Raw genomic sequence first — 25742 nt, 5'->3', positions numbered from 1 at the left:
TACCCGTGAAATGTCGTCCTTCCTCCCTCCTGAGTTGCCTCATTGTGGGTAGGAACGCCCCTGTGCAATGAACCCGCATGGAAGAGGGCGTTTGAGACCCGTGAACAGTCCGCTCTGCAGGTCTCTAGCTGGACCTCTGTCTGGTAACAGCCTTCATCGGCGTTAGTGGCTTGTCACGGTCAGGGAATGTTCGGTACAATGTAAGGAAAAAATATTAGTGGGAACGGGTAAGATGAATCATGATTCTCTGTGGTGAGTGATGTGATTCTGAAAATGCGAACTCTCAACTATTGCGTGAAACGAGAATTCGGAAATATCCATTCTAATCGGACCGATCTAAGATTGGGCGATCTCGGATCGATTTTCATGAGATCGATCTTTTCCATTCCGATTTCCGATTTTTTGGATCGATCGAGAAAATCGACAAAACCGATTTTTTTGCTTTCGATTTTTTTGACTTTAGATTTCGACCTTTTTGTAGATTTGTTTTTCAGTGTACATAGATTTCAATCTCACCAAAGACCACCTAACAATTTTTCCAAGCATAATGTCCAAATTTGAATCGCATCTTCTACGAGTCACTTCCGCGTAAATGCTGACAGATACATAACTAGCGGCAGCGATTTGCTTTAATGGGATCGTTGTCAGCTGAGTTCTGGGCAAACACAAGTTGTTTAATTCGTTTTTTCAATTAATGTTTTCAAGAAAACGACTCCTTGACGGCACAAGAAGAATGCCCTGGATTCGTTCTGGACTTTTAACATTTTTGTGGCCTGCATGCTGAGGAACAAAACAAAATGCTTTCGATAAATATGAAATTTGTATTCCCTGAGTTAAAAAATAAAACATTTATTTAAATGAGAGCGAAGCTCCTCGTTTATTCAACACTAAAAAGGGACTGAACATTATGTCCATGCTAGAGTTTCACAAAGTTTATCTGGCTCAAGCATTATCGTTCTTATCGCGTCTCTTTCGTTGTCTTGTTCTTATTCTCATTCCGATGTTTTTGGTGGTAAGCATAATCACGGCAAGGGTCTCGTTTATATGACTAATCGTTATTCAAGGATGCGTGCTGATGAAATGGTACAGTGCCGATTGCTGCATTTTGTGTTAACTCCTGTTTAAAGAAAAGACGACACTCCTATAGAATAAGCAGATACATTGGATAAAAAGTTTTCGATTTTTCGAAGATCGGTTCTTTGGTACCGATTTAATCAGTGGATCGATCTCTACGCCGTTTGGAAAATCGATTCGACAAGATCGATCTTTTTATAAAGATCGCCCAATACTAGACCGGTCATACAGTTCGTTATTCGTCGTGCGTAGTACCAGCATTTTTCCTGACCTGAGAAGGTCACTAAGAAAAATCCTTCCAAAAATCTCGAACTCTATATATCTTCATCGCACGTGTTACGTTTCAGAAGTTTTTCAATCTTGGCGACCGAGGTTATTTTTGACATCCTGAGAAGGTAGCCGAGAAATTATTTTAATATTCCTCGAATTTTTCAACCTGAAAAGGTCACAGAAGGAATTGCTATCAGTGTTGCCACATTTAAATCTGTACCAGAGAGGTCAAAAATCTTACTCATCTGTACTTTAAAAAATTGTAAGTGGTTGTATCTAGGACACGACCGAAGTTTTCGACGTAGAACTACGGAATCATATCATTCAATCCACTCGTTTATCACTTCGGATATTATTTTAGAATGCATCGAAATTTTTGTAATATCTTTTTAGCTATTTAATTTTTTATTACTTAAGTTGACTCGAAAGATTCGAGTAGAGTCGAAAGCTATCAGCATTTCTCGTTTGTTTGGTTCAACTCGCATCAGACTTTCTCCATCCCACTCAGATATCGATCACATACTATGAACCCTTTTGCTCCTATATTCGGCAGTGTATATCTAAAGGGTGTGTCACATCAAATTGCATCACGGAAAAAACGCTGTAGAAATTCGCCCAGTAGACCGATCTTTTTGAAAATTTTAGACAGTAAAATTAAAATTATTTAACAACTTTTGGCATTTTCTTTTTATTCATATTTCGAGCCCAAGCCCGTATGCTCGCACCTTCCTCTTTACCCCGTCCATAAGGTTCTGTACAACGTCAGGTTGTAGTTTTTTTTTAAAAGAAATCCATTTTCTCTTGAAGTCCACCTCCGATTTGACAACTTTTGGGTTCTTCCGGAGGGCCTGCTTCATAATCGCCCAATATTTCTCTATTGGGCGAAGCTCCGGCGCGTTGGGCGGGTTCATTTCCTTTGGCACGAAGGTGACCCCGTTGGATTCGTACCACTCCAACACGTCCTTTGAATAGTGGCACGAAGCGAGATCCGGCCAGAAGATGGTCGGGCCTTCGTGCTGCTTCAATAGTGGTAGTAAGCGCTTCTGTAGGCACTCCTTAAAGTAAACCTGCCCGTTTACCGTGCCGGTCATCACGAAGGGGGCGCTCCGCTTTCCGCAAGAGTAGATCGCTTGCCACACCATGTACTTTTTGGCAAACTTGGATAGTTTCTGCTTGCGAATCTCCTCCGGAACGCTAAATTTGTCCTCTGCGGAGAAGAACAACAGGCCCGGCAGCTGACGAAAGTCTGCTTTGACGTAGGTTTCGTCGTCCATTACCAGGCAATGTGGATTTCGTCAGCATTTCGGTGTACAGTTTCCGGGCTCGCGTCTTCTCCACCATGTTTTGACTTTCGTCGCGGTTAGGAGCCTTCTGAACCTTGTATGTACGCAGGCCCTCTCGCTGCTTGGTCCGCTGGACGAATGAACTTGACAAATTCAGCTTATTGGCGACATCCCGGACCGAACTTCTCGGATCACGTCTAAACTGCTTAACGACGCGCTTGTGATCTTTTTCACTGACGGAGCATCCATTGTTGCCGTTCTTCACCTTCCGGTCGATGGTTAGGTTCTCGAAGTATCGTTTTAGTACTCTGCTGACCGTGGATAGGACGATTCCCAGCATCTTACCGATGTCCCGATGTGACAACTCCGGATTCTCGAAATGAGTGCACAGGATTAATTCACGACGCTCTTTTTCGTTCGACGATATTTTTCCAAATTTACGAAAAATTGACAGTGAAGCATGGCTAACGTGATCTATACACTCTTATCTGATTATAAGCGAAAGCTGAAGATATAATTCCTAAAAATTAAATTTCTACAGCGTTTTTTTCCGTGATGCAATTTGATGTGACACACCCTTGATATTCCAAAATTCTGAATACTATTCCATATACGCACTAGCAAAAAAAATCCTCGAATGCTGCTCTTCTTTGTCGTAGCGCACCTCGATACAGAGGGCTTCTTCTCCTTGTTTCGAGCTGTGTGTGTATGTGTGTGAAATCAGTATTAGACATGAATGATATCCGCTCTTTGTGTTATGCTAGCTCACTCGCATCTGTGTTTTCATTATATTCTATTTTTGGTTTTCGCCTCTAGCCCTGAGAAGGGCTCTTGTTGAAAGAAACTCTATTCCATACTCCTCCTTCACCCGTCTAGAAAACAGTCCTCTCACGCTCGATGCTCTGCGGCAACCATGTTGCTTCGATGACCACCAAACGAGAAGTGGTGTGGCTTCAAATCGCGAATGGCTTATGAAAACCAAATACAGGCAAACCTTTTTTTTGTGCGAGGGATAGGGACCGCACAAAAAAAGTCGCATAAAAAATCGTGCAAAACTTCACCATCAGTTTTAAAAAATGGTGTTTGGTACACATTAAAAAAAACTTTTTTGTGCGGTAGATAGGGACCGCATAAAAAAAAATTTCCCTCAAAAAAATAACTTAAATCCACGCCATTCATTGTTCAATTTCCTTTTGTTTCCCTGCTTTGCGATGGGACACTTCGCCTTTTCGGTTGCGCGTGGCTGTTTTGTGCTTTTAGTTGCATGTCGAAACTTGTTGCTGCTAGAAATCATGTCATGCAAAAACATAGAAAAATTTAGAACATTTGATGAGAGGAGAGGAATGATTTCAGAAGTGGATAATTGAGACGCAAATATACTTTTTTCGCACTGAAATATATGCCATCAAAAATAAAACTAAATGGGCGATAAAAAAAAATAAATGGACGATAACAAATATGCTTTTTTTCCTACACCGCACAAAAAAGAATCGCACAAAAAAAACCGCACAAGAACATAAATCGCACAAAAAACGACACAAAAACAGGTTTTACTGTATGTTGAAAACGGGCAGAAACGAATGTACAAGTTGCTCGTTATTGACACTTCTGTTCGGGAATGTACACAAATCGGCAGAACAAATGTATGAGAATTTTGAAGGCTTCCAGTTATAATTATTTTAAACTGTTTAGTAGATTGGCATTAGTGGATTGTACTGTATAATATATCAAACGAATCTTAGAGAATTTCCGATTCCATTGGTGTGCAAAGTATCATAATTTGTTAGCTGTGAGAATAGTCATTAACGTTAACTTTATTTCACAAAAACGTGACATGTTTTCTGATTTGGCACCTTTCCTGAAAGACGTAGTTCTACGTCACAATTAAACTTCCAAAATAGTACTTACTTTGTGTGGAGTTAACACATACTACAACCAACCGAATTTTGAAGCTGACAACAAATGCAAATTTCATCGTTAAAAATGCTTCTAGAAACATAATGAGCCAAAAAAAATCGTTCAAAAACTTCACCAAAACACATGTTAGAAAAACACACGCGAAATAGTGGCACCGGCGAGCATGCGAGACTGATATCCTATCGCGTTGCATATGCAGAGCAATGATGCGCGCGCGGAATGGGGTGAAACACGTGATCCTAGATGCCTTGAACATCCTAGAATAAGGGACTTTAGGGTTTTTTTTTGTTTTTATGCAACTTCATTTTTTGGGTTTGGGCCGCCTATATTTTCTCAGGGACCACTGTGCCACGGGGGGGAATTTGGTTTCTCTCGCTGGGCAAGCTGCGTTAAGGCAGCTTTGGAATCGCGCAGCGGAATATGCAGCAGTTTTTACAGCCCACTGCACTTAAGACGCTACACGTTCAGTGTCTAGATTTACATTTTATCCCCTATATCATCCGGTTAGACGTAGTCCTACGTCAATATAACCGTCTTCATCTTAATTTATGTCGTTAATTAACGAGCGAAAGCTGTGGTTGTGGGATGCAATAAATTAAAAAATAAATAAAACGTTCTAATCAAAAACTTGGCTTCGATTTATTTCATTTTTTTTCAGCAGGAATCGGAGGCTCTGTATTTATTGTGGGGAGTCGAAATCAGAGTCGGAGTCGAGAAAATTTTTCTCCGACTCCACAGCCCTGTGAATGACCAAAATTTTCTTCAAAAAACCAATCGTGTAAAAGTAGCAGAATAATAGCGCACAGTCTCACCCATCGCTCAGCCAGCCAATGTTACTGAGAAGGCACCGTATTTACCTGATATGGCTCCGAATGGCTTTTGTTTTATTTTACTCTTTAACTCAAACTCAAACTTTAACTCAAAATTATTTTACTTTATAACTCAAATCATCACTTCGAAAAAACCATTATTTGGAACCCCAAAAAAATACAAATGTGTCTCGAAGAAATAGTTTCAATTGGACTGAACTATCGTGCTATGACGAATCCTATTTTCCCCGTTCAATTGTCTTTTTTGTCATCAACTAAATCACAAATATCACAAAAACTCTTACTCTCGGAAAATGAACGATAATTTAATGTAAGTTTCAAATCTCAACCACTCATTTTAATGGTTAGTATCACTTGTGCTGCAATTTGCTACCCGCACGAGTATGTACGGAAATCGGATGAACTAGAAAGGCTCTCTCGCACATCATCAGACGATGTAAAATTTGATAGTTACAACGTTCTTATTGCCAAAGAATCTCGAAAATGTCGTTCCACTTCGTAGTCGCAAATTACAACTGCGTCTCAAAATTAATTCAATTTTATTGCTAAACACTGCGTGATTGCAGTGAACCCCCGTCAAACACTCTCCGTCATTTGACCTTTTCAGTTTTATGTTTATGTTGCGCCCCGCCAAAGGTCAGACTTGTCTACTAGCATTGCTCTGTATACTTTCTTTCTTCTTTCTCTTTCTATCTCCCCACAGGACCCGCAGGAAATGTCCGGTGTCAGCGATGGTAGAAGAAAAAGCCAGATCCTTATTACCTCGTCATCATTTTGCTAACTTATCATATTATATAGCGGAATATGGTGCTAGAGGAATGACCATAGAGGCCTTCGTATCTGTTTTATTAGAAATGTTAGATACACCCGAAAAGGTAAGTTGCGTGTCAATTTTACGAGCCCTGTGACTGTGACCTTTTTTTCCTTCCTTTCGCAGCATACTTTAGTAACAGAAATAAGAGAGTTAATTTTTCCGGAAGATAGAACGCGATATGACGAACTTGTATATAGGAGGGGGAGAGACGTTTACGGTGATCCACTAGATAGGCATAGGGTAAGTAAACATCTGATACGAAATACTTTTAAACGAAACGTAAAATTAGCCGTCAAGTTCCGCAATGGCACCCTGCCATCGTGCGAACAGCAAAACAAAAAAAATCCAACGAAAATAAATCAAAGTTAATGAGACGCTATCGGAGAGGCCTCGGTTTCGGTTGGTCGCTTCTTCGCGGCCAGACATCCGGGCGTCTCCACGCGCCTCCGCTGCTCGTTTAGTGCTTGTTTGCGTTTAACTTTCCACGTGAACTTTCCGCAAATATGGCCCCAAAGAGTGAGGGGCGTAATCGAATCGGCGAATCAGGCAAGCAGGCGCTACTGGCGCTGAGTTGTGATAACTGAACTTCGTCTTACTTTGCTACCAACGGTGGTGCCAGGGGGTGGCCAAGTGAGAATTTTGGTAATTCAGTCACGCAAAAATCATTTCGCCCCATAATTGGAACGAAAAATTGCTATTGTTCAACCCGGTTCCCATCGGCGTCAAAGATCGAATCTCTCATTACGTTGGTGTCAATCATGTCGACAAATTGGGGTAAAATATTCAAACATAGAAAAATATTATGCGTCGCAATATTTCACTCTAACTGATGACGTTCATTTTCCTTCCTTCCTTCTTTTCTTTTTAGAGAAAAGATCATTTACCTCACACGCATGATTTGCCGGTAAGTACCAGAAAGAAATTTTCTCAAAAAAAACGCTACTCGAAATAAGTAAATTGAAAAACCAAAACTCAACATAGACTTGATGCGATATACTCTCACATTTTTCTCTTGTCGTGAATCACAAACGATTGCAACTACTTACTGTTTCATTGAGATAAACTTCTGAAAAACAGTATCATACACAATCGGCTTTTAATTAGACCTAGCGTTAATGAGACTAGCGTTTAGAATTAGCATTTGGAACTAGCGCGAAAATTTAATCACCTTTCCCAAACATTGGCTTCCCTTGGCTAGAAGGATTTGAGGCAGTAATTTGTACTTTTTCCATCACTCGAATTTTAACTCTCGCATATTTGCATTCGCTTTCAACACTTTGCTTTCGGTTTTTTTGATACATTTTTTCTGGTACAATATTTGTTTGTTTTTTTTAAATAATATTCACTCTCTATCACATTACACATCCGATGACAACAAATTTCGCTACCAAAAACCACTTTATCGCATGAAATCAATTTTTCAAGTATTCAAGTACTCTCTTCACATCAATATTTTTCAAATAAACACATAGAATGGTTATTTGCCACCGTCACTGAAAATGGGATTGATGATAATCGATGACACTCAATATCACAACTTAAAGCTGATTATGACAGGGCCCAGAACATTCTAAGCAACTATTCTAATCTAGGGACTGCTGTTACATTTAAAACTTTTCCTGAATTTTCGCAGTGCCGGAAACAAGCTCAAGCGCTATCGCATCATCGCAACTTTTGTTTTATGCGGGCGCTACACGATTCGTCCAACTTTTCACTCGAATGTTGGACTCAAACATTTGACTCGATGAATCGACAAATGTTGTGATGAATGTGCTGCTACACGGTGATGTGAATGCAATCGATTCAATGCAATCGGTCCAAACAATCGAAGAGTGTTTGGATCGAATGTTTATTGTTTTCATTTACCATCAAAAACGTTAGGAAACTGGATGACGATGCGAGTATTGAAATTGCTGCCGTAGCAATTGTACTGACATCGGGCTGTAAATTGAAAATGCTTGATTTCAGCATTATTAAACTGCAACATTTTGCCGAATATTTTGAATTTTATGAATCAATTTCATAGTTCCTTCATCCAAAACTTGTAAACTAACCAATCTGTCAAAGATAGATTCGGACGAATTGTGTAGCGGTGTATTGAATGTCATCGAGTGTCGAATCAACGAATGACAAAAATCCTATGACTCGTGCCAATCGCGTTGGAATGTAATCCACAACGAACGGATTACCTTCCAACGCGAATATTCGACGCTCGACATTGTAGGCTCGTAGTTCGTCCATCGACTACACGATGCGTTTAACCATCGAGCGTCCGATATTCGGGGGTGTTCGTAGTATCGTGTGGCGCCGGCTTTACACACTAATCGTTGGAATCAATGTTTCAAAGCGTTACCTTAAGTATGTTTGTTTGCACTCAACGGTACAGGTGTGCAGTGTGCAGCCTTGAGCTCAATGGGACACCGATTGTTTGGCTACCGATGTCATTTTTAATCCATATGCAGTTGTGACAGTTTTTATAGGTGTTCCACTTGATAGTTTCATCAAAAAGAAGCCACTCGAAGTGAGCTTTCAATTGGAGGGTTTGCCATTTTACATTTATTCAAACGTAAAATGGAAGATAACACGTACGTGAAATAATAAGTTCGTGTTATCATCGGTTCTTATGGGTTCGGATTGAATAGCCTTTCACCGTCTGAGTTGCAAACTATACTAAACGCGTCTTCTCAAATCAATTGAAAAACGTTACATTTCTATGAATGACCGGCGAAAGTTTGCACCGAGCCAAAACTTTGCCAATATTGACAAGGTATCGACCAATTGTAGCACTGTTGTGACTATTCGCGATGACAGTTGTACAGTGACGACGTGTGGTGGCAACTTTCAATTCAGGGCATCATTTGGGTCCCAAACATAAAACTTTAATCTCTATCAGATTGGAAGGCACGAAGCCAGTTTTGGAATGTTAAAATTTGAATGAAAATTTATACATCAATTTCTTAACACTCCTATACTCGCGCATTGGTCTGTCAGACCGAGAAATCAATAATTCGTTCATTTCTCAGAAAATATCAACACTACGACTTTGCGATTCTCTCTAGCTTCGTTATTCGTCGTTCGTCATCGTTTAGCGTGTCGCATGTGTTGGTACAAAGGGGACGGTGTGCCACTTTTTTAACATTTTCGGTCTGACACACCGATGCGAGTATAGGAGTAACTTTTTTGGACAACTGCCTTTTTTCATATTCTAGAATATTGTTGAATGAAATGTATGAATCAATGTTAATGGCGTGGAATATTTATTGAATATAATGCATAAGATCATTAGAGGACTATTCTTATTTGATTTCAGTCCCTTTTGTAACTGAATTGAACGGATCCATATATTAGGCTGTCAAAAAAGTCCTGCGGTATTCCGCGAGGTGTCGTTGTAAGCGCGTAGTTCTAGTTGTATTCATTGTATCGAGTCATACTATAGCTTGTTGGAACGGTATTTTTGCGCGCTATAATATAGTCCTTGACAGTGTTTTGTTTGGTTAAGTCGTTCGTGAGTTATAGTGTCGCAAATATGGAGCAAAATAAAGAGAAAATCCGACATATTTTACAGTACTACTATGACAAAGGCAAAAATGCATCTAAAGCTGCCAATAAAATTTGTGCAGTTTATGGACCCGATACAGTTTCCATTTCCACCGCACAACGATAGTTTCAACGTTTTCGTTCTGGTGTAGAGGTCGTCGAAGATGCGCCACGCTCCGGAAGGCCTGTCGTCGAAAATTGCGACAAAATCGCTGAATTAGCCGAGAAAGACCGGCATAGTAGCAGCCGTAGCATCGGCCAAGAGCTGGGGATAAGTCATCAAACCGTTATTAACCATTTGAAGAAGCTTGGATTCACAAAGAAGCTCGATGTATGGGTGCCACACACGTTGACGCAAAAAAACATCTTTGACCGTATCGACGCATGTGAATCGCAACAAATCGACCCGTTTCTGAAGCGGATGGTGACTGGCGACGAAAAGTGGGTCACTTACGACAACGTGAAGCGCAAACGGTCGTGGTCGAAGCCCGCTGAAGCGGCTCAGACGGTGGCCAAGCCCTCATTAACGGCCAGGAAGGTTCTGCTGTGTGTTTGGTGGGATTGTCGAGGAATAATCTATTATGAGCTGCTTCCCTATGGCCAAACGCCCAATTCGGACCTGTACTGCCAACAACTGGACCGCTTGAAGGTAGCACTCATGAAGAAGAGGCCATCTTTGATAAACAGAGGCCGCATTGTCTTCCTTCAGGACAACGCCAGGCCACACACTTTGGTGACGCGCCAGAAGCTCCGGGAGCTCGGATGGGAGGTTCTTTTGCATCCGCCTTATAGTCCGGACCTTGCACCAAGTGATTACCACCTGTTTTTGTCCATGGCGAACGAGCTAGGTAGTCAGAAGTTAGCCACAAAAGAGGCCTGTGAAAATTGGCTATCCGAGTTTTTTGCCAATAAGGAAGCGAGCTTCTATAACAGGGGTATTATGAAGTTGGCATCTCGTTGGGAACAAGTCATCGAACAAAACGGCGCATATTTGACATAAAACAGATGATTGTAACTAATTTTATGAACAAATGAAAATTTGAAAAAAATACCGCAGGACTTTTTTGACAGCCTAATATTAACTATTCATCGATATATTCGTCGTTAGATTCATACGTTCAAAAGCAAAATATAAATGTTTGACTTTCGTATAGTTATTCGCTAAATATAATGGTCATACATATATACACTTGTGAAAGAATTTCACTTGTGGAAGAATTGTAAACAGTAGAGTAATGCGGGGCAAAGGTGCGCACCTAACTGTTGTCGTCCAATAACTCTTGAAATAAAAGCAAATAAAATTCCGTTTTCTTACCAAATTGTAACTATATATATTACCTTCGAAACGTAGTACAAGTATTTCTCGAGTTGTGTTTGTAATTGGACAAATACCTATTTTAATGGGGGCAAAGGTGCGCACTTATTGAATTGAGCTTCTGAGATAACTTATACCAAAAATAAATGCTTTATCATCAGAAGCGGGAGAAGCATCATTACCAGAGAGTGTGGGCTCCGTCCAGTAAGCAGGAGGGGGGTGTTCTGTGCTTTTTAATGGGTGGAGAAGGATGGGTGTTATGGTCGAACATACCACGTAGAAATATTTGGAAGGAAGGAGACTGACAATGTAAGATATCCGAAAATGTCCAACATTTGAAACAGAATTCGTTTTGACGTGGGACTACGTCTAACCGGAGTATATGGGGGGTAAAATGAAAATCTAAACATAGAACATGCAGGAAGAAATGCAAGATTCCGAATGCTTATAACTCGAACATTTCTTACTGGATCGGAAAGATGTTTGCATCAATTGATACGGAATATTTCTACGCTTCTATCGCAATAATTAAAATGTTATTTTTCATTAGATAAACAATTGAATAACTGTAAAATGTTGAGCGTTATCTAAACGCCCTAACTACCTTGTTTTGATTGGTCCGATTCACGGTTTCCCCAACACAGCCATCAAAACCCAGCAGCCTTAGGAAAATCGGCATTGCAAACACATGAAAGTATGGGGACTTTTGTTCGCACCGCAATGTTTTCCCTAACACAGACTTCAAAACCAAGCAGCGTTAGAGAAATCAGCATTGCAAATACGTGAAAGTCAGGGGTATTTTTGTTCCTACTGAAATGTGTTTACCTAATAAAGACTTCTAAACCAAGGTGTCTGGGGAAATCGGCGTTGCAAATACATGCAAATCGGGGTCATTTTTGTTCTGACTGAAATGTGTTTGCCTAACATAGACATCAAAACCAAGATGTCATCATACCAAACGTAAAAGGACCGTCATTGAATTTACTTGTAACGAAAAACATAATCTATTGCATGAATTGACCTTACATGGCATTATACAATCTTTTTACTCACAAAGCAAATTTATTGAATTCAATTGAATTCGGAAATTGTTTCATTCAATCAAAATTTTAATCAATACAAACAAATGATTGCTAAGCTAAGGTAGTCCCACGTCAACCTTGCGTTATATCATAGATATAACCTACCCATTTTGTTTTTTTTATTAACAAACTAGCTGACCCAGCGAACTTTGTCCCATCCACAATTGTTATATTGATATAAATCATTCCAAACACTCAAGTTCCCACAGAAATTATTTTTATGTACGTAATCTATTCTCGCGGTATATAATTTATTTTTTGACATATAAATCTGATGCAGGCTAAGACGCATCAATCCTGATACTGACTGTTTAGATCCGTGGCTCCGTTTTTGAGTTAAATCGTGAGGAACGGACACCAAATCATTTTGATATATATAGATCAAGTTTATAAATACATAGTCTGTGGAGGCGATTTGGCGTAGTGATAACATTCATACTTCTCACGCAGAGATTACGAGTTCAATTCTCACTCCCGACATTCTTCCAAAAATGGAAGTAAAAGTGACGGACCAGCCGAAATGTGTTTGAAAGTCACTATAATAGAGAAAAAAAATACATAGTTACCTTCACTTGAATTGAATAAAAACATTTTTCATTTGAAATTCATTTTAAATTATTTTTAGGCAATTATTTATTTTTATTCCTCATCTTGGATTTCGGTTCTGAGGATTCCGACGCTTTGCCTTGGAGCGCTGTTGCTTCGTTGCGCTGTTGTGGGGTTCGAAGAGACAAACGATGGTTCCACATGAAGCTAGAAGCCCAATCTCTTCCTGCTAGTTTTGCAACTTTGTTGAATTCGTGCTGGAGGTTGTTGGCTTCCGAAAAATCGAACGCCATGCGCCGTAAATCTTTGAGAGTCATACCATAGGAAACATTGTCCAGTAGCCTGCAGATCCTCAGACTGCTCACTCGTAAATACCTATCTGAACCGCACTAGGTGCTCGCTGACACATTCCAGCAGAAGTAGAAATGTCAATAAAAGAAGATTCAAATCATAAATCACTTTCTGATATGAGCCTCTTCCTCAGAGTTGATTCAGAAATACCGAGGTCTGCTGCATTCCAACACTTCGAGACTCCCTTCCGAAGCCTCTGTCGGGCCATTTGAGCATTTCTGGAGTGCATTTCTTCACATCGGTTTTCTTCTTGTGGGTCCCGTTAAAAAATTTTATTGAAAACATGCGAGCTTTTACTACACAGCCACTGTGCACCTTTGTCCCACAGCCACTGCCTCCCCTTGCCCCACAAGCAATTTTGGAACTAATCGAATTTTAAAAAAAGCTCTTGAACTTTTTCACAAAAACGAATACGCACTATCTTCTACTATAGAATGAAGGTTTCCTTGACAGTGTATAGACCATTCCAGAAAGTATGGGCACACTTGGAAATGACTCTAACATGCGTATTTTACATTTTATGAAGAAACTTTATTCAGCAAATATGTTCTCTATTATCTCTAGATACAACAAATAATAACAAAACCTTCATTTGATTAATCATATCCAAGATGGCGAACTTTTCCTCGTACGTGCGCCATAAGCTTTTGCACAGATGAGTTTCCGACGCTTGCGGCTGCTTTCTTCCAGTCTTTTTGAAACTGAGTCACTGTAGTCGATGGCTTAACATGTTTCCTGAGGTACGCCTTCACTAGAGCCCAAAAAGTTTCAATTGGGCGTATTTCCGGGCAATTTGGAGGATTCATGTGCTTCGGAACAACATTGACCTTATTATCTTCAAACCACTGCAGCGTAGCTTTGGCGTAGTGGCAGGATGCCAAATCTGGCCAAAAAACTTCTGGATCCTTGTGTTGACGGATCAGAGGCAGCAATCTTTTCTGCAAACACTCTTCGATGTATATTTGTGTATTCAAAGTAGCAGTTGTGACGAAAGGTTGGGCAAATTTACCAAACTGACATATTGCTTGCCACACCATGGCTTTTTTACCGAATTTTTCGGTATAAATCGATGTTTCCGATTCCTCAAGACTTTTCCCTTCCTTTACCGTATAAAACTGCGGTCCCGGCAAAGTTTTGTAGTCCAGTTTTACATAGGTTTCATCATCCATTATATTGCAGTTTTTATTCTTGCTCAGGATACTGTCGTACAACTTTCTGGCCCTTGGTTTCACTGATGCTGCTTGTTGTGGACTTCTCTTTGGATTCCGTTGCTTCCTGTATGTCTTCAGGCCAAGTCTTCCCTTAGCACGCACAACATTTGAAGTAGATGTTCCCACTTTTTTTGCTACGTCGCGTACCGATGCCGAAGGTTTGGTAGTAAATACTTCTTGTATCTTTTTGTCGAGTTTTGGGCATACTGGACCACGTTTCCGGACAGTTTTCGGCAGATCCAGAAAGGAATTCTCCTCACCATACTTACGGATCGCAGTTCGAACAGCTTTAACGCTTACACCTTCCTGTTTCGCCAGTTTTCTCAGGGACAATCCAGGAACTGTAATCCATTTGTGCACAATTTTTTTACGATGTTCTGCGGAAAGTCCTCGCATTTTGAAAGGATGTGTTAAAAATCGACTGTGTTTGCACCAAAATGAAGCAGAGAGTGTAAACAAACGGACGTATCCAAACACGGTCACAGAAAACTATTTACAATTGAACGGCAGCGTTCTTCCAGTGTGCCCATAAATACTGGAACGGTCTATAGTTTCGAACATTCCAGTTATTTTAGGTAAGTAAATCGTCATCTCCAAAACTGAAAAAGTTAGATCAAAACATCGCAAAACTCTTTTTACCTCATAACTTTTTGCCACTTTCATGAAATGTATCTTTTTTTTATATGTGTGAGCTGCTGGTGTAATAATGTATCAAACGACTTCACTGTTGTCGAAATTTTATGCTCGTTTGCTTCAAAATGGCCAATGCGCACCTTTGCCCCGCATTAGTCTAAGCTATAAACTAATCGGTAGCTAATGGTAATTTTTGACAGTTACAGTTTCGGGGATATTTTTCTTATAATGGACAATATCGACATAAAAACAAGAAAACGAAAAGAAAGTTACTAGGAATCCTTTTACATAATCTTTTTACGCCCCATCTAAAAAAGGCATGAGTTCTTAGTTTACCAAGAAAACAGAGACAAAGAATATTAGAAATATGCAAACTTTATATTCCAGAACCTTTATCATCTGGTAATTATCTAGAAGGTCGTGATACATTCTACTCTTCGAAAATGAAATGTAGAAAATATGTTTGTTTCGAACATGCAGTTATTCTATGTTCTGTTTCTTACTCCGATGAAACCACAATCAATTAATACGTTTTTATGTTATTTTATAGCTCTTTATACTTACATGAATTATATTCAGTTGCTTACTTCTAATTAATAACACTGAAAAATTCGATTTTCGTTGTTTATGTTGGAGTATCAAAAATTACTCTATTTTGAGGTGGCTGAACTATTAAAACAAAATAAAGACGAAGAAAACATATTTTTCGGAGTATTTTCATTCAATTATATCCTCTTCTTCAAATAAATGCCAATAAAGCCTGAAAAATACACAATGGCAACATTACAGACAGGGGGTCTCCGTAGCTACATTGGTTGCGCGTTCGCTTAGTGAGCGATTGATCGTGAGTTCAAAACTCAGGGCCCCCATTGACCATCTTTGTGTTGTTACAGAATAACTACGACCACGCAACAATCATCAGCGATGGAGATCGATCCACGGTCGAAATAAGATCGATTCATCCATACAACTGCTCTGCTCTGCAAGAAACATCGGGCTGCTGTTCTAAAAATAACTCAACAATGGATGACGACTGTCTCCGCTGTCCAGCCTTAACTGGACAATGGAAGAACAGATAGAAAACTCTTACGCCTAAATGGCTACTGTATAAATGTGTACCATTTGGAATGGTATAGAAGGGAATACTCTAACGCCGAAAAATGGCAACTGTGTAATGTGCTAATTATAGATATGATAAATATGTGGCATGTACACGATTAAAATTCGGCTCTGTTACAGCTAAAATGTTAATGAGCCTAAAATAAACAAAAGGGATGAAAAAAAGACGGGTGGGTAATGTCGGGGACATAACCGGAGTGACGTAGGACTATACAAAGGGGACAGCTTTTGTTAAATATATATTTTAAATATATTGTTTTATTTTCTTCTCCTACGTGAATACCTACCTATCTACCTGAAAAATGGATTAGTTTACTGTTTACTCTTTATGAATATGTTGATGGTTCTGAAAAGAATCTTTGGTGTTGTGTTTTTGTTATCACTCGATATTCCCATCTTGTTCGGTTAAACCTTCCTGTTTAGCTATTGCGTTTGCATCTCGCCACAGCTTTCACAGTTGGAAAATTTCTTCCCATCCAGCTTGTGACATGTTGTTCAGTAAATTACATTTAATGCGACGTGCCGGAGAAACACTTTGCCACTCACTGAAACTAATTGTTGCCTTGATGAGCGCCGAACCGAAGCTGCTCTGTTCTTGATGCGGGTTTTCTGATTGTCGTGAGCAGCTTTGCAAGCCAACTCGAGCACTCCGACGGCCGAAACTCTATAATCGCTGTTAGGTATACTGGTGCTCCGGCACCAATCCGTTCAACCTAGTTACCCTTGCGGAGCAATCAGTGAATGCGACCAACAGGGAACTGGAGACCTGCATGGTTTGTGAGACTTTGCCTTTCCCTTAACTTGTCCTCCTTTGTTACGTCCACGATGCCGATGCCGTACAACCACACGGGTTTACGGTTTGAAAAAAAATAAGACATTTTTTTTTGGGTGTTTTATACTCTAGCGGTACACACTCACAGGATAGAGACAAATCGCCAGACTCAGCCAGAGGGGCGAGTCCAACGAGACGAACGAATGAGCGTTAAAAGGGAGCGATGACAAAAATACATTCATTACGATTTGTTCGCTCGTTGGATTCACATGCAGGCTAAAAAGGGTCCTTTTCAGGATCACAAAATTATCTTCAATCTAAAGAGTTTATTGTTTTGTTATCACTCGATATCCCCATCTAGTTCGGCTAAACTTTTCTGTTTAGCGATTGCATTTGCCACTCGCCACAGCTTTCACAGTTGGAAAATTTCCTCCCATCCAGCTTGTGACATATTTTACAGTAAATTACATTCAATGACACGTCGCATTACCACCACTCAGTATCGGATTGGAGGTAATTTTAACCTGTAATTGAACATTTGCGATTACAGTGGTACAATGTCGACTTTCAATGTGGGGTCATAATTTGGACCCCGAACTCTATGTTTACAAAAATGTCCAACTAAATATGTCGCATTACAGGTCCGTCCAATTAGCTAAATATCGAGATAAGTGTAAATTACTGTACTTTCAATCTAGAAGCAATTTAAGAATTTGTGAAAATCAATAAGCTCAGAACAACTGCCAAATTCACATACTCATCAGATCCTGGCAAACAAATTATGAAAAAATCAATTTGTGTTTTATTATTATTTTGGATATTGTTTTAGAAAGCATTGAACTGTATTTCCTAAACTCTTTTTTGGAAGGTTTAATGGCCCTGAAAAGCGCCTTGTTTTATGGAATGGTTCCAATTTAGAAAACTTAGTACTCGTGGTTTTGAAAAAAAACCATTTCGAACGCCCTCGATGCCGCCTTGTTCTGGATTTGCCACCAAAGCAGTTTGTATAAAGGACAAACTTTTTTCTTCTGCTACCTGATGCCGTTTTGCGTTTGCCACTCGCCACTCGCTGCAACTGCCTGTTGTCTTGATGTCCACCGAACCGAATGTGTTCTGTTCCGAATGCGGGTTTTCTTATCGTCGCGAGCAGCTTTGCCAGCTAACTCGATCACTTCGGCGGCCGAAACTATATAACGCCGGCTAGGTGGACTGGTACACTGGTACTAACGCGCTCGGCCTAGCTACCCTTACGGGGAACTCCAGATCAACACGGTTCGAGCGGGATTTTGCCTTTCCCTTCACTTTTCCTCCTTTACCATGTCCAGACATGGCTGCTTGGGTTGGTTTGTTGATGTGTTGTGATGCGAACCGATGTGGTGTACGGTTTGAATGAGAATGATCGTTACGGCAGCGGAGCGGGGATTTTTAAGCTGACTGGCTGGCTCGAGAATTACGCATGTGTGAGACTGCGACCAATGTTTCGTTCATTTTTTTCTTTTTCCTTTCCAATCGTACTTCACTCTATTTCGCTGCTGCTCTGGTTGCCCGTTTTGGTCGGTACGATTTGAGGAGCACAAAATGGACCAATCAAAAATGGGCACATAGGGCATTTTGACAATGCTTGATATTTCACAATTATTCAATTATTTATCTCATGAAAAATGAAATGTTATTCGTTATGATAGATGCGTAGATATATTTCCTATCAATTGATGCAAAAACCTTTGCGATCTATTGAGAAATGCTCGAGTTATAAGCGTTCCAAATCTTGCATTTTTTCCTACTTGTTCAGTGCCTAGATTTCCATTTCACCCCCTATATCTTCCGGTTAGACGTAGTCCTACGTCAAAAAAACATTACAGAGAAGTTCAATTTTCGGTCTGTGACACCGTGCACGAGTATATGTGTTATGATATTGCACGCGATTACAGGAGGGTTAAACACGTATTTCTGACCCTTAATTAATCATTTGTCTTGAAATTTCTGATGGCTATGAGTAAAAAGCATATAACTCTCAAACATTTAACCCTTTGCGGTCGTATTGAATTTGGACATGGGTCTCGTACTGGTCGGAATCATTTTTCCTTGAAAAAACAGTGATACATGCAAGATTAAGAAAAATAAACAACTACTTCAACATAATTTAAACCAGTAGTTAATCAAATAATGATTTCTGCGTATCCGACATTATCAGAACTTTCACTTTAGATGAACAAAAATTTTGTCGCTTGAGACACTTATGCGATTATCCAAATTATTCAATTCAAATAACATGAGACATTTATGCAAACAGTAGTTCTGAAGTGATGAACAATCTTTTCCATCACACCAAAGCGTTACAATGGCTAAATTCTGCTGTTATGATTTTTGTCCCACATTCCTATGCAATCAACGCACCGTGCGTTGTCTTGTGTTAGTGACCACTTTGTTTGATACTGAGTACCGTTATCTATTACTCATAGGAGCACCGTATTGATTCGTGAACAGGTTCACTAGACATCAAGCTTCGTTTAGGAGAAGCATAAAATGATACTTGTCTGAGTAAAATAAAAGATTAGCATGGTTTCTTGTTGTGGTGGCTGAGAGCAGACAAACGACCACAAAGAGTTAATCTTTCGAATAAAGTAATGTTATACCACTTCGTTTAACCGGAAAAGAATTATTAACGCTCAAAGAAGGAATCGATTCCTCCTCGGAAATACCCAGCGCAAATAATACCCCCTCTCTAACCCCCGACAAATGCAATCATCGGTCCATAGCGGCATTCGTAAGCACTCGATAATAAAACTGTTGCTTTCACAAAAAAAAATCAGCTCCGTTCAGTCCGGCGGCAGAAAAGAAATGGGATTGGGAGAGAAGAGCATAGTGTTTGGCGAGCTAGCGAGATCATTCTCATGTCACTTCGCTTAATGGATTTCTTCTCCTTCTCCTCTTATACTTTTTCTTCTTGAATTATAGAGATTTTAAATGTTTGCAGTTCATTCGTCCCTAGCCTTGAGAAGGGCCCTTGGGAAAACTCAATCCAAACTTTTTCTCCACTTGCCTTGACAAAGACACTTCATTGTCGTTCGACGCTCCCCAGCAAGCCGTGCTCGTTTCAGCAAACATCCAACGATGTTCTTGAACGGATTTCCGAGCGGGCTCCAGTTTGTATACAGATTTACGGTCCCATTAGTCAGTTTTCAAAGTATTTTTTAAGCTAATGAAACAAGTTTTCGGGGCAATAATTAATAATCGTATAGCTCTAAGACAGTTTATCTTCTGGTTAAATTAATTAAAATCCACTTGGTTTAACTGGAACAGAATTATCAACGCTCAAAGAAAAATCGATTTCTCCTCGAAAATACCCAGCACAAATAATAACCCCCCTCCCCGCCAGTGATATTAGAGATATTAACATTCTTGCTTTCATCAAACATTATGGTTTCTTCGATATGGTGGAATATACTAAACATTTCGTATTCTCCGCTATCAAATCTATAGCCAATGTCACCATTTGTAAACAATCTGTATCGAATTGTCATCCACACTTTGTTTTCCGCTGAAGACTACATTCGCTCCGGCTGCAGTAAAGAAATGGGTTAGGCTGAGTTGAGTTCTTTGTTGTTAAGAGGCTTTAAACTTTGCAGTGCATTCGTTTCTGGAAGGAATTGGGAGAGAATAGAACAGTATTTAACTCTCCTATAGTCGCGTGCAAAATCGAGTATACAATCACAGATTGTGCGTGTCTCTGTAGTACTGCTATTGTGTGTTTTAGGCGTTATTGGTATTCATTTTAACACATTAAGGACCGCACATTTTGGGGCAAATTTAAACGCTTCATTTGTTCGGATTCCACAAATGAGATCGTTTCCTTCGATGTGGATGAGACGAAGGCGAGCCATCGGTAGGCTTTGTTAGATTCTTGGCAAACCAAGGATTTAATCTTCAAGTGTAGAAAACACGGGTTATTTCGTAATCCATCCGTAACAGACGGAACGCGAAACACGAGGAATCTTGTGAGCGGTCCGCAATGTGTTAAGATAAAGCTATAATTAAATAGAAAAACTCCAGAATTTTTCTTCTTCTTTAACTTCATTCAGTTTTAATAGTTATTCAATTCAGCCTCCTCATTGATTATCGGTCTGTCAGACCTATGCACGACTGTAGAAGGATTAAGCGAGCGAACGAGATCATCTTCACGTCACATTCCAATCACAGCTAAATGGATTTCCGAGCAAGCGCCAGCTTATATACGGATTTGTGTAATTTCAAAGCTATTTCGAAGCTATTGAAAAAAAAATTTCGAGTCAATAAGTAGCAATCATATACCTCTTGGACATTGTATCTTTTGTATCAAAACATTACATACTATATCGTTGATCCGGAGCAGAATTATTAACGCTCAATGAAGGAATGGATTCCTTTTCGGAATTACTCAGCAAAAATAACACCCTTCCCCCCTACAATTTTCAAAACTCAGGAGGAATGAAAATATAATCAGAAAGAAAACAAGATAACTCATTCTGGGTTGTCTGGAAAGTTCGTACCGATTTTTTCTAGGCCCACATACAGTAGAACCTCGATTATTCGCAAAATAGTCTGGGAAGATCACCGCGAATAACGAAAATTCCGGATAACGCGTTCATGGACTACAAATGAGATACAAACACGGAATAACGATATTTCAGCATGAAAACTATGTTTTATCAGTACAGAAATCGATATAATCCGAAATATCGCCGAAAACTGTTCAAGGTATTTTTCATGCCGCCCATAGAGTCAAAGTTCCTGCTCTTTTAAGTGAATTTTGCTGGTTCAATATTCGGTTAGTTTGGCTGATGGGACAGCACATTCCAACCAGACTCCAGAAATTTCCGTTGCGCTTATTATTTTTCAAATACCTGCAATTCAAATTTCGAACCGTATAAGAATGTTACACATTTTACATACGTATAAAATCTGCCAAATGTAAATCTGCTTTGAAGTAAGAATCTGAAGTGAAAGGAAAAAGAACATTATCCTCATTGTTTTTTCTTCTCTATTATAGTGACTTTCAACACATTTTGGTTGATTCGTCACTTTTTACTTCCATTTTCAGGGGGTGTCATATCATCATAGAAACATTTCTCGTACCCAAAAACCTTCACATCCCAAATGTGGCTCCATTTACTTGATTAGTTTTCGAGTTATAGAGAAATTGGGTGTTTCATTTGTATGGCAGGCCCCCTTAGAGAGGGGGAGGAGTGTCTAACAACCATAAACATTTACTGCACCATAAAACCTCCACATGCCAAATTTGGTTTCGTTTGCTTGATTAATTCCCGAGTAATGCAGAAATGTGTGTTTCGTTTGTATGGCAGCACCCCCTTAGAGAAGTGGAAGAGGTCTCGAACTATCATAATAACCTTCCCCGATCCCAAAAAACCCCACTTACCAATTTTCATGTCTATCGGTTCAGTAGTTTCCGAGTCCATAATAATCGGACAGACAGAAATTCCTTTTTATATAGGGTAAATGATCTTGGTTTGTCCGATTTGGGGAGTTTTTACGCAACTAGTAAATGCAAATCGATTTTTCTTCATGAAAATCACATATAATCGATACTTGTTTGGGTTTGTTGAAAAACCCCAAGTCTCCAGTTGCTAATACTACCATAAGGCGTTGAAATTATTCAAATTTTTATGTTTTTTAACGATTTTCCTCAAAGAGGAATTATGATCATGGTTTGACCACCTCTGATCATGGTTTGCACAAAAAATTATCATGGTTTGTCCGGCTTTAAAAATCGCCATTTTTGAATGAAAACATTAGAATTCCCAAATAGATGTTGCATTTATCATTGCTTGAGTTTACTGTCATCATATTGATCCATTCATAATTTGGGCTTCTTCAGAATATTGCCTTTTCTTGGGCATTTTAAGAGTGTTACCCTTAACACACTCAACACAGAGACACTTTATTTCTGCTATGCGCGAAGGACACAATAATCAAACTTCAGGGCGCCAAAACAACATTATTGAATTGAACAACTAAAGATCAGAATTGAGTTCATCAAAATGCGTAATTTAATGGTTTAGCTAGGTAAATCTGATACAAATGGTGTGCAAGAATATGTTTACAATATTTGTAAGTGTTATAATCCAGAAAAGGTCTGAATACGAGCGAAATAATCATCTGCTGAACGATTAGTTAGTTAGCTGGAATGGGGGGGGGGGCGCATTGACACCAAAAGATGATGTTTTTATATTCCTTCAAAACATGTGTTTCCGTAAAAATATACTATAAAACTACTGTAAATCATGAAAAAGACAGTTTTATTTATATGTTTCGAAACATTCGAATATCTGATTTGACAAAGGTGTGCTGAATTAGAGCATTAAAAAGTGATCATATTTTCGACTGGACAAACCAAAATCATTTACCTTATAAAGATTTTCAATTACGCGAACTGCCTCGGAATATATTATGATAGTAGTCATTTCAAACCTGGAAAACCTTGTATATTTATTAAAGATGATTTTCATTCTGATGAAATAAAATCTTCAAAATAGAGTGTTTGTGAGGATACCAGGGATCATGCCAAAAGTCTGAAAATCAGGAAGGTTGGCATCTCTGCCGACCATACTCACGATGTGCTTCGAAAGGCTACTGAAATAATACAAAAAATGAAATATTTCAAAAATTTCAATGTAGTTCTTCTAGTGGCCGCTAGGGCGTATGTGCGTTAATGCTGCTCAAATTGTAACGGATAAATTTCGAGGCAATAAGTGTGGAAATGTTTCAGCAACTTGTACTAAATTTAAAGCTAGACGGAGTTCGACTGTTATGCACACAGATAATTAGTGGTGATGTTTTAATGGAATTTCTATTTTCAATTTTGCGTAGTATTTCTCTATTGAATTCTTTTGTATTTCTCTATTGAGCAATTCCACGCCATATCAGCCGGCCGTCAACCCGATTCTCTCCGACTTTTTGACGTAGGACTACGTCTAACCGGAAGATATAGGGGGTGAAATGGAAATCTAGGCACTGAAAAAGTAGGAAAAAATGCAAGATTTGGAACGCTTATAACTCGATCATTTCTCAATAGATCGCAAAGGTTTTTGCATCAATTGATAGGAAATATATCTACGCATCTATCATAACGAATAACATTTCATTTTTCTTGAGATAAATAATTGAATAATTGTGAAATATCAAGCATTGTCAAAATGCACTATGTGCCCATTTTTGATTGGTCCATTTTGTGCTCCTCAAATCGTACCGACCAAAACGGGCAACCAGAGCAGCAGCGAAATAGAATGAAGCACGATTGGAAAGGAAAAAGAAAAAAAAGACGAAACATTGGTCGCAGTCTCACACATGCGTAATTCTCGAGCCAGCCAGTCAGCTTAAAAATCCCCGCTCCGCTGCCGTAACGATCATTCTTTGTGTGGACACCGACTGGACAACATCGTTGCTGGACGGGCTGGACGGCGAGGGATCGAGTGCCTTTCTCAAGGCAAGAGGGCGGAGGTGGTAGCACTGGAGTAGAGTAGAGTAGAGTTTTCAAAGGGCCTTTCTCAAGGCTAGAGACGAATGAACTGCAAAAGTTTAAAGTCTCTATAATACAATACCCACCTACCTACCGTAACAATCATTCTCGTACAAACCGTACACCACATCGGTTCGCATCACAACACATCAACAAACCAACCCAAGCAGCCATGTCTGGACATGGTAAAGGAGGAAAAGTGAAGGGAAAGGCAAAATCCCGCTCGAACCGTGTTGATCTGGAGTTCCCCGCAAGGGTAGCTAGGCCGAGCGCGTTAGTACCAGTGCACCAGTCCACCTAGCCGGCGTTATATAGTTTCGGCCGCCGAAGTGATCGAGTTAGCTGGCAAAGCTGCTCGCAACGATAAGAAAACCCACATTCGGAACAGAACACATTCGGTTCGGTGGACATCAAGACAACAACAGGCAGTTGCGGCGAGTGGCGAGTGGCAAACGCAATCGCAAAACGGCATCAGGTAGCAGAAGAAAAAAGTTTGTTCTTTATACAAACTGCTTTGGTGGCAAATTCAGAACAAGGCGGCATCGAGGGCGCTCGAAATGGTTTTTTTCAAAACCACGAGTACAAAGTTTTCTAAATTGGAACCATTCCATAAAACAAGGCGCTTTTCAGGGCCATTAAACCTTCCAAAAAAGAGTTTAGGAAATACAGTTCAATGCTTTCTAAAACAATATCCAAAATAATAATAAAACACAAATTGATTTTTTCATAATTTGTTTGCCAGGATATGATGAGTATGTGAATTTGGTAGTTGTTCTGAGCTTATTGATTTTCACCAATTCTTAAATTGCTTCTAGATTGAAAGTACAGTAATTTACACTTATCTCGACATTTAGCTAATTGGACGGACCTGCAATGAGACATATTTAGTTGGACATTTTTGTAAACATAGAGTTCGGGGTCCAAATTATGACCCCACATTGAAAGTCGACACTGTACCACTGTCATCGCAAATGTTCAATTGCCATTGAATGTAATTTACTCTAAAATAAGTCACAAGTTGGATGGGAAGAAATTTTCCAACTGTGAAAGCTGTGGCGAGTGGCAACAAATCGCTAAACAGGAAGGTTTAGCCGAACAAGATGGGGATATCGAGTGATAACAAAACAATAAACTCTTTAGATTGAAGATAATTTTGTGATCCTGAAAAGGACCCTTTTTAGCCTGCATGTGAATCCAACGAGCGAACAAATCGTAATGAATGTATTTTTTTGCCATCGCTCCCTTTTAACGCTCATTCGTTCGTCTCGTTGGACTCGCCTCTTTGGCTGAGTCTGCCGATTTGTCTCTATCCTGTGAGTGTGTACCGCTAGAGTATAAAACACGCGGACCCCAAAAAATATCTTATTTTCTTTCAAACCGTAAACCCGTGTACGGCATCGGCATCGTAGACGTAACAAAGGAGGACAAGTTAAGGGAAAGGCAAAGTCTCACTCGAACCGTGCAGGTCTCCA

General features: G+C 39.6%; 1 protein-coding gene across 9 annotated transcripts in view; it reads left to right on the top strand.

The window, feature by feature from the left end:
* The window catches only part of LOC129771049 (whirlin), a 550739-nt gene that overhangs the window by 284664 nt on the left and 240333 nt on the right, over positions 1-25742 (top strand). For all 9 annotated transcript variants that reach the window (XM_055774327.1, XM_055774325.1, XM_055774333.1 and 6 more), the window contains 3 exons: positions 6078-6249; positions 6312-6428; positions 7057-7092. In XM_055774327.1, coding sequence (XP_055630302.1) covers positions 6078-6249; positions 6312-6428; positions 7057-7092 — 325 coding nt within the window. The remainder of the gene's footprint in view (positions 1-6077; positions 6250-6311; positions 6429-7056; positions 7093-25742) is intronic.

The sequence above is a fragment of the Toxorhynchites rutilus genome, chromosome 2 (assembly GCF_029784135.1).
Source record: "Toxorhynchites rutilus septentrionalis strain SRP chromosome 2, ASM2978413v1, whole genome shotgun sequence".
Lineage (NCBI taxonomy): Eukaryota > Metazoa > Arthropoda > Insecta > Diptera > Culicidae > Toxorhynchites > Toxorhynchites rutilus.
Note: the sequence above shows the minus strand (reverse complement) of the source record. Positions and strands in the feature narration are given on the sequence as shown.